Source organism: Alosa pseudoharengus, unplaced genomic scaffold, assembly GCF_046254945.1.
Source record: "Alosa pseudoharengus isolate Yale_2024_CS ecotype anadromous, Long Island Sound unplaced genomic scaffold, YU_APseudo_1.1 YU_APseudo_1.1_scf_22, whole genome shotgun sequence".
Classification (NCBI taxonomy): domain Eukaryota; kingdom Metazoa; phylum Chordata; class Actinopteri; order Clupeiformes; family Clupeidae; genus Alosa; species Alosa pseudoharengus.
Genome location: NW_027468680.1, coordinates 8,643,021 through 8,653,829, shown reverse-complemented (window position 1 = coordinate 8,653,829; position 10,809 = coordinate 8,643,021). Strand labels below are relative to the sequence as shown.

At 40.8% G+C, this 10,809-nt stretch overlaps 1 protein-coding gene across 3 annotated transcripts; it reads left to right on the top strand.

The window, feature by feature from the left end:
- The first annotated feature begins 314 nt into the window (after window positions 1-314).
- On the top strand, window positions 315-10,199 carry fosl2 (FOS like 2, AP-1 transcription factor subunit). Of its 3 annotated transcripts, XM_076300425.1 has the most exons (5): window positions 315-493; window positions 907-1,020; window positions 3,802-4,071; window positions 7,171-7,278; window positions 7,738-10,199. In XM_076300425.1, the coding sequence occupies exons 3-5, from the start codon at window positions 3,817-3,819 to the stop codon at window positions 8,296-8,298; spliced, it is 924 nt and encodes a 307-aa protein (XP_076156540.1). In that variant the 5' UTR covers window positions 315-493; window positions 907-1,020; window positions 3,802-3,816; the 3' UTR covers window positions 8,299-10,199. The 3 variants fall into 3 exon arrangements, with proteins under 3 accessions (XP_076156540.1, XP_076156539.1, XP_076156537.1); XM_076300424.1 differs by having other exon boundaries at window positions 315-1,020; window positions 3,802-4,056; XM_076300422.1 differs by having other exon boundaries at window positions 315-1,020.
- The last annotated feature ends 610 nt before the right edge of the window (window positions 10,200-10,809 follow it).

Sequence of the window (10,809 nt, the reverse complement as noted above, 5' to 3'; positions counted from 1 at the left end):
GAAACCCACACGCGTGTTCTCTGACGCAACTGACCATTTTTGGAAACATGCGTCAATGGACGAAACCAACTGATATGAAATGTGTTATCACATTAATTATTTAGAGCCAAATAATGTCTCAAAGAATAGGGTTGCATACATATACGATGTTTTGATAAATAAATATATGTTTGTAAAATAATAAAATGTTGGCTGAAGATGTTCATCTTATAGGCCAAAGTGTGTAAAAGCTTAATGCTCTAGTGTACGCCCTCGAACGATGACGTACCAAGTGAAGTTGGCGTTGATAAGCAGAGTTGCAGAATATAGTGTCAGTGTGTGAGTCATAGGCTATCTGAGTGCGGCAGTCGAGAAAAGAACAGGACAATAATTGCTCTACAGAAGAAAAAAAGAATTAAAGTTTTCACAGCTCAAGAACGACGTTGAACTCGTCCCTGTGATTCATCCGCACAGTAGCCTACATTCCACGCGAACCCTGGACTGGCTGCGGAAAGTAGGTGCCTCGATGACTTTCCTCAAGTTTGGTACAACACCTGAGACAACAGTATACAAATAGACAACACTATACCGAAAGGAACAAGTAGGCTAGTTTCATCGCAAAGGATATATTTTGTGTTTTTAGAGCGAACGCCTGATGTGTAAAGCAGATGTAAACGGATAGGCCTGTTCTGTATCGTTTTAGGAGCCAGCCAATTAACATTTCAAAATTCTAGGTTGGCTATTCTGGATGTAGATTAGCATATTTAAGGCTACATTTTAGTTCAGCCTTTACTTGAGAGTAAGGGATTCCGTTGTCGGTGTAACCTACTTGGAAAGGCTGTTCCCTCCGCGAAGACGATTTGAGTAGACTAGCCTACACCGGAGTAATCATCTGAAATCTCCCTTCTCTCCTGGAACATGTACCAGGACTACCCCGGGAATTACGACACATCCTCCCGCAGCAGCGCGTCTCCGGCACAGCCAGAATCCTTCACAAGCGGCAGCAGTATCGGCAGTCCGATTTCTACCTCAAGCTATCAGGTAGGCTATCTTAAGCAACAGATTGATTGGTCATGTGTGGAATTCAAATATGAAAGGAAGCCTAGGATAAATTAAAGTTTTATGGCCTGATAAAAGACTACAACATGAGTGATTGATTATTTAGGAATTCGGTTCCACTGATTATCACTTCTAGGTTGGCATAATGTGCCATGGTTGTGCTTATCGCGATTTTGTCCACCATTTACGCGAGTGCAAATAGGCGGAGACGTGGCAATTTTGTGTCCCTGTGAATATTCTATAGGTGCCCAATCCAAATCATATTTTTAATATGTGTGCTTTATCCGGAGTTCCGTTGGAATCTGTTGTGTTGTTCGGTGATGCGCTCAAAATCAGCCAACATGGAATTCTATCTGGTCACCGTCACTAGTTGAGAGATGTCGCTCAGATTGTGGCATGGATCGGTGAGCGCATCACCTGGAAATATTATGGTAATTAAGGTCGATATTGTCTGACATCTGAACTTGGTGTAATGTTGTATCCTATTGCGCCTCACGGGCCATAGCCAGAGTAGGTTACAAAATGTATAGTAGGTGCAGTAGCCTAGAATTTTTAACTTTCGTTTAGGCGAGATTCTAGGTAGAATGTCCGAGTTATAAATTACACCACGTTAACGTGCGTTTCCATGCGTTTGTCAGGCTTGTATTGACACATATTTTCCAAAAGGAACTGAAACATGGTCTTGAATTTAGTCGAGGTGGAAAGTCTGCTTATAGAAATCGAAGAGGCCATTTTCAAACTCAGCATATGTTTCTCAAGCCAAGAGCAATTTTCGAGCTTTTGCGCTTGAGGTCTATGGGTTGTTGGCGAGAATGTATCAACAGATATCTTCAGTACATCTGCCTAAAATGCTTGTCTTTTTGTCCGCCTCATCTAGGAAGGGTGCGTAACCTAGGCCATATGAAGATGACTGTTCATAGCCTAGGCTACTGCAAAAACAATGTGGGCAAAATTTGTTACCTATATCCTTGTAGTAGTACCCCGGCCTTGAAAAGAAACGGCACCTAAGTCTAGACCAGCCCACACAACTGTGAATTCCAGCTTCCCAAATAGGCTTTGTCCACCTAATATGGTAGTTAGCCGAAGGATGGCGGAAGCTATTCTACGTCTAGCTGTGTGCAGCCTTAAGAAAACAAATGTTTTCAGATGCACTGAACATATCTGTCAAATGTTTTCTTAAATTATAGCGCTGATTTAGCCTATGAATACAACACACGTCTATAGGATGTCTATCCCCACATACAAGGGAAACTGATTAAACAATTAAGCCTCTGAGCAGCCAAGCATGCAGTTCTTGAACTGGTTTGCCGCACCATGAAAAGTTAAACTAAGTTTACATTCATCTCGCAATAGGAGAAAAGTAATGGCATTATTTTTAGGGTATCATTGTCAGGGTAGCCTATGATGTGGAAACACTTTGTTTTCTTGAGATAGACCTAGAACAGACAATAGAGTGTTTTAGACGCACGACTATTAGCCAATAATAAGTCTTTATAATCGTCAATAGGGCGTTTAGTTTGACTTAAATAAGGTTTTTTTTTCAGGCTTTAATTCCAACATGCCCTAATAAAATTCTGACATCTATGCAATTAGCCTACACGTATAACCATAGGCTATTAGTTTATGAGGTTGCTCTTTTTTCGCAAGGCCATTTAACCACGTCAGTCCTTTGTAGCTTTTCGAGAAATGACTCTCATCCCCATCCTTAGTTTACTGGAATTAGTTCCCGTCAAGTTCAGACAACCTCTTGTTACGGGATTCGTGAACGTCGTGGAATGTTCCTCTTTGTGTGGCACATGGAATATTTTGCCAAGACTCTGTTTTCCCTGCCTGCACCTTAAATATCGTGCTGTTTCCCGTCTTACTGGAATCGACGGTCTTTGGCATACCTTCGGGATTAGTCATCTCGCGCGCGGCCAAATGCAAGGAAGGCATATTCCCCAGTAGTTTAGATGAGTAACACGTGGAACCTACTGTCGGCACATATGACACGAATGTAGCCTAATCAATCATTTTCAGGGTAGGCTACATGCGTTGTTGCATATTCAACCACTAATACTGTTAGGCCAGAAGTAGTTTCTGCACTGGTTAGTCTACTATTGCTATTTGGTCCCAGCCAGATCGATTTCAAGCGAGGCAAGCCGACAGCGCAATGTGATGCAACAATCAGCCAGTGGCTACTTACAAGTATAGGTTTACATGGACGTATAAAACAATGTTTTAAACTGTCAATATATTTAAATGGCATGAAGTTAGTGTTAGCCTCAAAATGAATTAAAATCGTTCAGTTAAGCGGTCGTTAAATTGCGCGTAAAATGAGAGTTCTCCTGCTCTTCCTCCATTTTCTCAGACAGGAAATATAGTAGGCTAAACAGGTGTGTTATTCAGTAGGCTACAAAAACACACATGGATTTCCACATAATTCTAACGCTGTCTGTAAAGTCTCCCATTGCATCATGGACAGGAGGTTATTGTGAAATCAGTAGACTGTGGGCTTTTTGTATGATTCACTAAACTGTGTTACTAGGCTGCAATAGGTCAAGCATACCATGCGACTGCACTAGGGTGATGATTCACTGTGTAGGCTACAGATTAGGACAATGCCATGCAATGCTCAAGAGGACAGGTTTCAGGAAATTTTCCTGATGATTAATGCTATGTTTTTAGGGTTATATTATAACTTTGAATGGTGATCTATGCAACTCTCTAGTTAAGACTGTTTCATCATTTTGTTGTTTCTTTCTTTCTTTCTCTCATGAATAGAAACACCGGGTCGACATGCCGGGCTCGAGTAGTGCCTTTATTCCCACTATTAATGCCATCACAACCAGCCAGGACCTGCAGTGGATGGTTCAACCCACAGTCATCACCTCAATGTCCAACCCATACACACGCTCACATCCGTACGGGCTCCCCGTGTCCAGCGGTACCGCTCTCCTGGGCCACACAGCGCTGTCCCGACCAGGAGTGATCCGCTCCATCGGGGACGCTCGTGGTCGACGCAAGAGAGATGAGCAAGTGAGACACTTTTGGGTGACTTATTTTTTATTCAGATTCTTTCTTGGCAATTTCATTATACACATGCGCACACACACACACACACACACACACACACAGCAGGGCAATCATGTAGAGCTAAAGGAGCGAAAAATGTAGCCTACGCAAAATCCACTCGTCCAATTGTAATAATAGTAGTAATAGAGGGATTGGTTAGTGAAGACGTTTTGAAATCACTCAAGCTGGGCAAGGCAGTCTAGGGACGGTTGAGATGCCCTGGAATACACTGTCAGATTGTTATGTGAGGTGGCTGAGCAAGTGTGAGGTAAATTGATCCATATCATACACATACTGAGGTTTTATTGCAAATGGTAAGGTTACATTGGACAGTTCTTATGAAGACATCATTGCCTATGGGTTGTTCTGGTGTGTCTTATGTTCAGTGGAAGTGATGTCATTGAGTTTTGGATTTTATTGAGTTAAACAAACCCTTAATCATTCCTGAGAAACTGAATCCGAGTTGGCTTGCTTGTGTTAGTTGATTAGGCCAGGGCTCTTCTAGTATGTTTTGCTTTGGACTGTGGACTGGTTAAACATGCGTAGACACCCATAGATATTCCTTATTCTGTACCCTGAGCAGATTAGTGACCTTGTCACTGCATTTGAGCTTGCTTGTGATAAACATTAGCTCCACAATGAGTCCTTGGTTCACAGAATAATGTATCTAACCCTAACCCTAGGCCTTTAGCATTAATTTGCTCCGTGGACCACCTAGTGAATGATGTCAATGCAAAAATCTAGCACTTCAATGGCCAATACCTTGTGACAGGACGGTGTGAACTTCATGACATTTGACACGGATTACAACAACATTCTTTGGATGTACATCGAATTTGATCGAATTCAGTCCATACGGGACGTTGCAACAGACACATTTCAATATCACACCTTTTAAAGGTTCATTGGTCTCACTCAACAAAATGGCTGCCAACAGCCTATTTGGCAGTCAATACATTCATGTGCCAGTATCTTGTTATGCTGAGGTTCAAAGTTGACCAAATGTGACGTGCTACATCAGTACCACATTGTTTGCAGGCATAACATTCCATCCACTGGCAGCGCTATTTATTATTAGGAAACATATTGGTAGGAAAGTGTATACCCATGTCCTATTATAAATGTCAATTTTCCATGTTCCATATTGTTTTTCAGACATATTCTTGACTTCAACTAATAGTAAAATGTGTTATTTGGATCTTACATGTTCTATCCCATAAGATTTTGTTTTGGACAATAGCGTCTGCTAAACTACATAAATATAAACATAAGAACCCTGACCCATTTAAGACGGACAAAATGCACCATATGGAACACAATTCTGATTATTTTTTGAAATAGTAGAGACATACACACAGACACACACACACACACACACACACACACACACATACAGAGGCATGGATACACACATACACACACTCATAAAGGCACACAGACACACATACTCTCACACATACAGAGTACATACAGCCCTTGTAAAAAGGAATCACATGTACTAAATTAACCTACATGCTTTCCTCGCAGTATTTTCTACACCTAGATAGAAACGTCTCACATTACATATTCATTTAGGCAAACGCATATTTGAAAGAAGCCAACCTCAGTCCACACCGTTCGTGGATCAGCTTGCACATTTGTTTGTGGGTGATTACACAAGTTTACACACATTTTTACATATCTGGCCCATGGAGGTGTAGACTGTGGCCCAACCACAGAAAAGGTGTGGCCACCTTTCACCTCCAACAACTGTTCAGGATGTGGCGTAATAGTTTATCAGATGACCTCAGTGGAGGGATAGTGAGGGTGTGTCAGGTCACAGATATAAGATGGGGCTAGCCTGTTTACAGCTTAACAAATGAACAGTAAACATATACAGTATAATCTACTCAAAATGAAACTAGTTGTCAGTGTAATGATCATAAAATCAGAGTAATATGGCATAATTATTTTAGATTTACTGTAGTTAAAAGGTGTACAGCAGCATTCTGTACCATCTGAAGGCGTGGAAGGGTAGTCTGGCTGATTACAGCACAAGTTCATTGCAGCAGTCTAAACAAGAGGAGATAAAAGTAGGCTATGGACTATTGTCTCAAATCACTGAAAGAAAACATGTGCTTGAGTTTGTTTAACCCTGAGATTGTAAAAAGACTTGATGACTGCATTATTTTTTTTTAGTTGAATTTTAGATTCAAATAAAAAGCTCATCCTTAACATAGGGTATGATAGAAAGCAGGATATATCTAGGCAAAAAAGTCCCATGAATTCCGATATTTGACGGTTCCAATTCATGTTGCACTAAAAACAAACAAGAAAACAAAACAGATTTGAGTTATTTTTTTGTTTGTTTGTCAACAGTCATTAAGTACATGTAGAAACAAACATGATGTTCTCATGCTTTTCTTCCAGAACTTTTTGGTTACATTTTCTTTTTAAATGATTATATATTTTGGCAGCCACTGTTTTTGGCTGTGAAACAATGTTCAGATTGAAATAATATGCAAATGTCAATGCAAAACTATGGTGCACAAATACAGAGAACTATCAATCAGCGTGCAACATCATTGATTAATATCATGCTGTGCCTAAAAAAGGGACCATCTGTAGGTGTGACCAGTGGAAAAAATTTGTCTAGAGCCCTGACCAGAGGAGAGGAAACATTGAAATGAGATCTCTTCTTTGTCTCACCTATTTCTCCTAGAAAGAATTGCGCTCAATTTAACATCAATATTGGGTTATGGACATTTTCTCAAATATCTTGATTGATTGCGACTCTTAATAGCCCTCTTCTTGTCTCAGCCAATTTCAGTTCAGTTGAAGGTCACAAAACCTTTTTCTTTTTTCTCCTCAATCTGTTATTTTCTCATTATTTGTCTTAAAGCGGGTTTCATCTTGCACCAGGAAAAATAAATACAAATTTAAACATACAAGGTCGGGAAATGTGTGTGTGTGTGTGTATGTATGATTGTGTGTGTGTGAGAGAGAGAGAGAGAAAGAGAAAAGGGAGATCGAGAAGATAAATGAAGGGAGGGGGAGAGAGAGAGAGTGGGATAATAAAACATTATTATTTGATCTCAGTTGACCCCAGAGGAGGAGGAGAAGCGAAGAGTGAGAAGAGAGAGGAATAAACTTGCAGCAGCCAAGTGCCGCAATCGGAGGAGAGAGCTCACCGAGATGCTTCAAGGAGTAAGTAAACGCCACAGGCCCCCACTAGTTTAATGGTGCAACATGGTAAAGCAGACATGTTATACCCAAGGACCCATATTCACAGGCATTTTATATTTCTTATCTTGCTGTTAGTGTGACTTTGAAGTACTCTTAGTGGCAAGATGAAATGCTTTGTGAATATAAAGCCTGGAGTGTCTTAGCAGTATTTTGTGTGTGTGTGTGTGTGTGTGTGTGTGTGTGTGTGTGTGTGTGTGTGTGTGTGTGTGTGTGTGTGTGTGTGTGTGTGTGTGTGTGTGTGTGTGTGTGTGCGCGCGCATATGGGTGCTTGATAATTTATCGGAAATGTATTTTTGCAGGGTGGTAGATCACCCCATTTGAAATATTTGGGAATAACAAATGCTTAATGTCAAAACTGGTCAGAAAGATGTTTATGAACATTAGAAAGATGCTCATATACCCTTTTAATGTTGTCACCAGGAGACTGAGAAGCTTGAAGAGGAGAAGGCAGATTTGCAGAAAGAGATTGAGACGCTCCAGAAAGAGAAGGACAAGCTGGAGTTCATGCTCGTCGCTCACAATCCCGTGTGCAAGCTTCCTCCCGAGGACCGCCATGAGGTCGACCCGCGGCAGTGCGCACCACTACCACTGACCATGCGGACCATGGGGCAGCGCTGCCAGATGACCCACCTCAACCCAGTCGTGGTGAAGCAGGAGCCTCTGGAGGATGACGACGACGAAGATGACGAAGATGACGACGAGGTCGGCGCGCTCCAGCCGTCCGTCATCAAACCCATCTCCATGGGAGGGGGGATGTTCTGCTCGGATGGCGAGAGCCTCAACACACCGGTGGTGGGCGCGTCCACCCCAGTGTCCACTCCCAGCGCACCCAGCCTCATCTTCACCTACCCCAGCATGCTAGAGCCGGAGAGCCCCTCCCCGTCGTCCGAGTCCTGCTCAAAGGCCCACCGCCGCAGCAGCAGCAGCGGAGGGGACCAGTCCTCTGATTCGCTTAACTCCCCCACCCTCCTGGCTCTCTAAAAGAGCAGGAATGTCCCAAGCCCTCACAAGGAACCCCCTCCTCAGCCATATGGGTCACAGAACCCCCCCCCCCCCCCCCAGCCACGTGGGGGCGCTCCAGAGGCCTTTACCCTCTGGTGATCAATAGAACCCTCAAGGGCTAAATCACTTTACTTTATTTGTTTTGTTTGCTTGTTTTTCCATAAATTTGTGATTTTCCCCCTGAAGGTTATATTCTTGTCTACACTGTATACAGTCACAGACATTCAGCATTTCATCTCAGAACATCTGATATACTGTCCGAGACAGATAATCAAAGACAACCCTATGGAAGGGCAAGAAGGAAACAATAACAACATAATGATAATAATAATAATAATAATAATACCTGAAACATAGCCATATAAATCCAAATATTTTATTATTAGCATCAACAAAAGAAATTGATGTTGAAGAGCTGAATTTTATCCAAGTTTTTGTGCAAAAGGTCACATTCTGACACTGGTATGCATGAGTGGATGGAAAATACAAGACGCAGACGCAAAATATATCAGCAGCAGTCTCACATTTCCAGCATATCCTCAAAGAAAGAACTCTGGACACTACAGAGAGACAGATATCCTTCTACATGTCCTTCCACACCCCATCCTTTATATTCCCTGTGTTGAGATTTTCAGGTCCTCTGTTGTGACTCTGTGTTCTGTCATAGATGTAGCTTTTCGTCTAAACTCTGCTGGTTTAGCCCACCATTCAGTGTCTCAAAGAAAAAATAATTATATAACCCTACAAATACAACACTGTACTTTTGACGGGTTAAAAGGCATAGATAAATACTTTTGCATCAATTTTCTATCTTTGATAAAGAATTAAAAAAATGACGTCAGGGATTTTTTTTGATCTATGTGAGTGGACCTGCTCATGCACAAGCATTACCAAGACTCGCGGCACACAGTCATTTTTGATTGGAAAGTTATTTTGTACTGTGAGATGACATGCTCAGATACAACAGGTCAAATCTTCTACCCTTTACGACATGGCAATATGACCTTTTCTTTGGGAGCCACTGTGGTTTACAATATTAACTACATATTTTGTAAATATAATGTTTTGTATATGTATATGCAGATAAGTTAAACATCTCAGACATAGATGTGTACATCTTACTGAATCTTTTTGAACGGAATGGATTTGCACTTTTGACCTGTACATTGTACTGATGGAAGCCATTTTGAAATTTGCTTGATAACATTTGCTGGGACAGATATTATACACTGTGTGCCATTGAGGAAACAAAAATGTCTTCTCATTTTGCAGAAAGGAATCAAGTGAAATGCATATCAGAGAATTCAAACTTTTGTATCCATTGATCGTTTACTTAAACATTCCGAAGGAACTTAATGAAGAGGGTACAGAGAAAAAAAGAGTAGATCTTTTTGTGGTGGTCACTTGACTGAATGAATCCTAATCAATTTGTTGTGCTGGGTGCAGCAAATAGACAATTTTAGCAAAGTAGAAAAAAACAACTATGTTATTGTTGAAATGTTATTTTTAAGGAGTTTGACTATCGTGACGTGTATTAACAAAGTACATGGAGGGTTAAATGAAAAGTCAGTAATGACGTTACGTTACATGTTTTTGACAGTCGGGTGGACTGTGGAGAAGACACAAATTAATACCAAAAAAAGAGAGTGTGGTACAATTTCTCATTTTGTTCATTTGTTTGAATCTGTAGAGACGTGGATAAGCCATGAAGTGTAAACCCCTTTGTACATGCACAGCTTCGAGTATTTAGCTTTTTCAAGTGCTTTATAATGGAAAAAAAGTCTTTGTCATGAAAACAAGAAAAACAGCAATATGTATGGCAGTATTTGTTAATTTCTTTATTTAGAAGTGATGGCGGTAATAAAATGGTTTTCTCAGTAGTTATATTTTATTGTAATGTGAGAGTGTATTGATGGACAATGCATTTCCTAATGAAAATTTGTGGTGTCCTTTCTTTCCTTCAATGTTGTCCTTTTCTTTCTTAACCACTGGAGACTGATGAAAATCTTAACTTTGAGTGTTTTAAAGAAGACCAAAGTCACAAGTTGCGCCTCTATATAAAAAAACCTGGTAATTTTAAATGTAAATGACTACAGATAGTAGTCAGGAATATTATAGGAACACATGTGGCATCCAGTCTTGATTCACATTTTTGGTCTTTATCTGTACTTCTCAAGTTCATATCATAAAGGAACACTGGACAAATTGAGAAGTCTGTTGTAAATTAAGAGATTACCACTTTGAACGCTATGCGTTTTAAATGAACGAGGACAGCCACCCCTCTCCTGAGAAATAGAATAGAATGTTGGCTCATGTGGAGGCAGAACTAAACAGAATCTCTGCATACACCCCACGTACTGCATTGTAAAATTGCTCCAATACAAGACACTATTGACGTTTTCTATTGATGTGTGTTGTAGCGTTCCAGACATCGCTGATGACTGACATAATCCTGGTTTCTGATATGTCTGGAGTTAAGGGCAGGGTGCG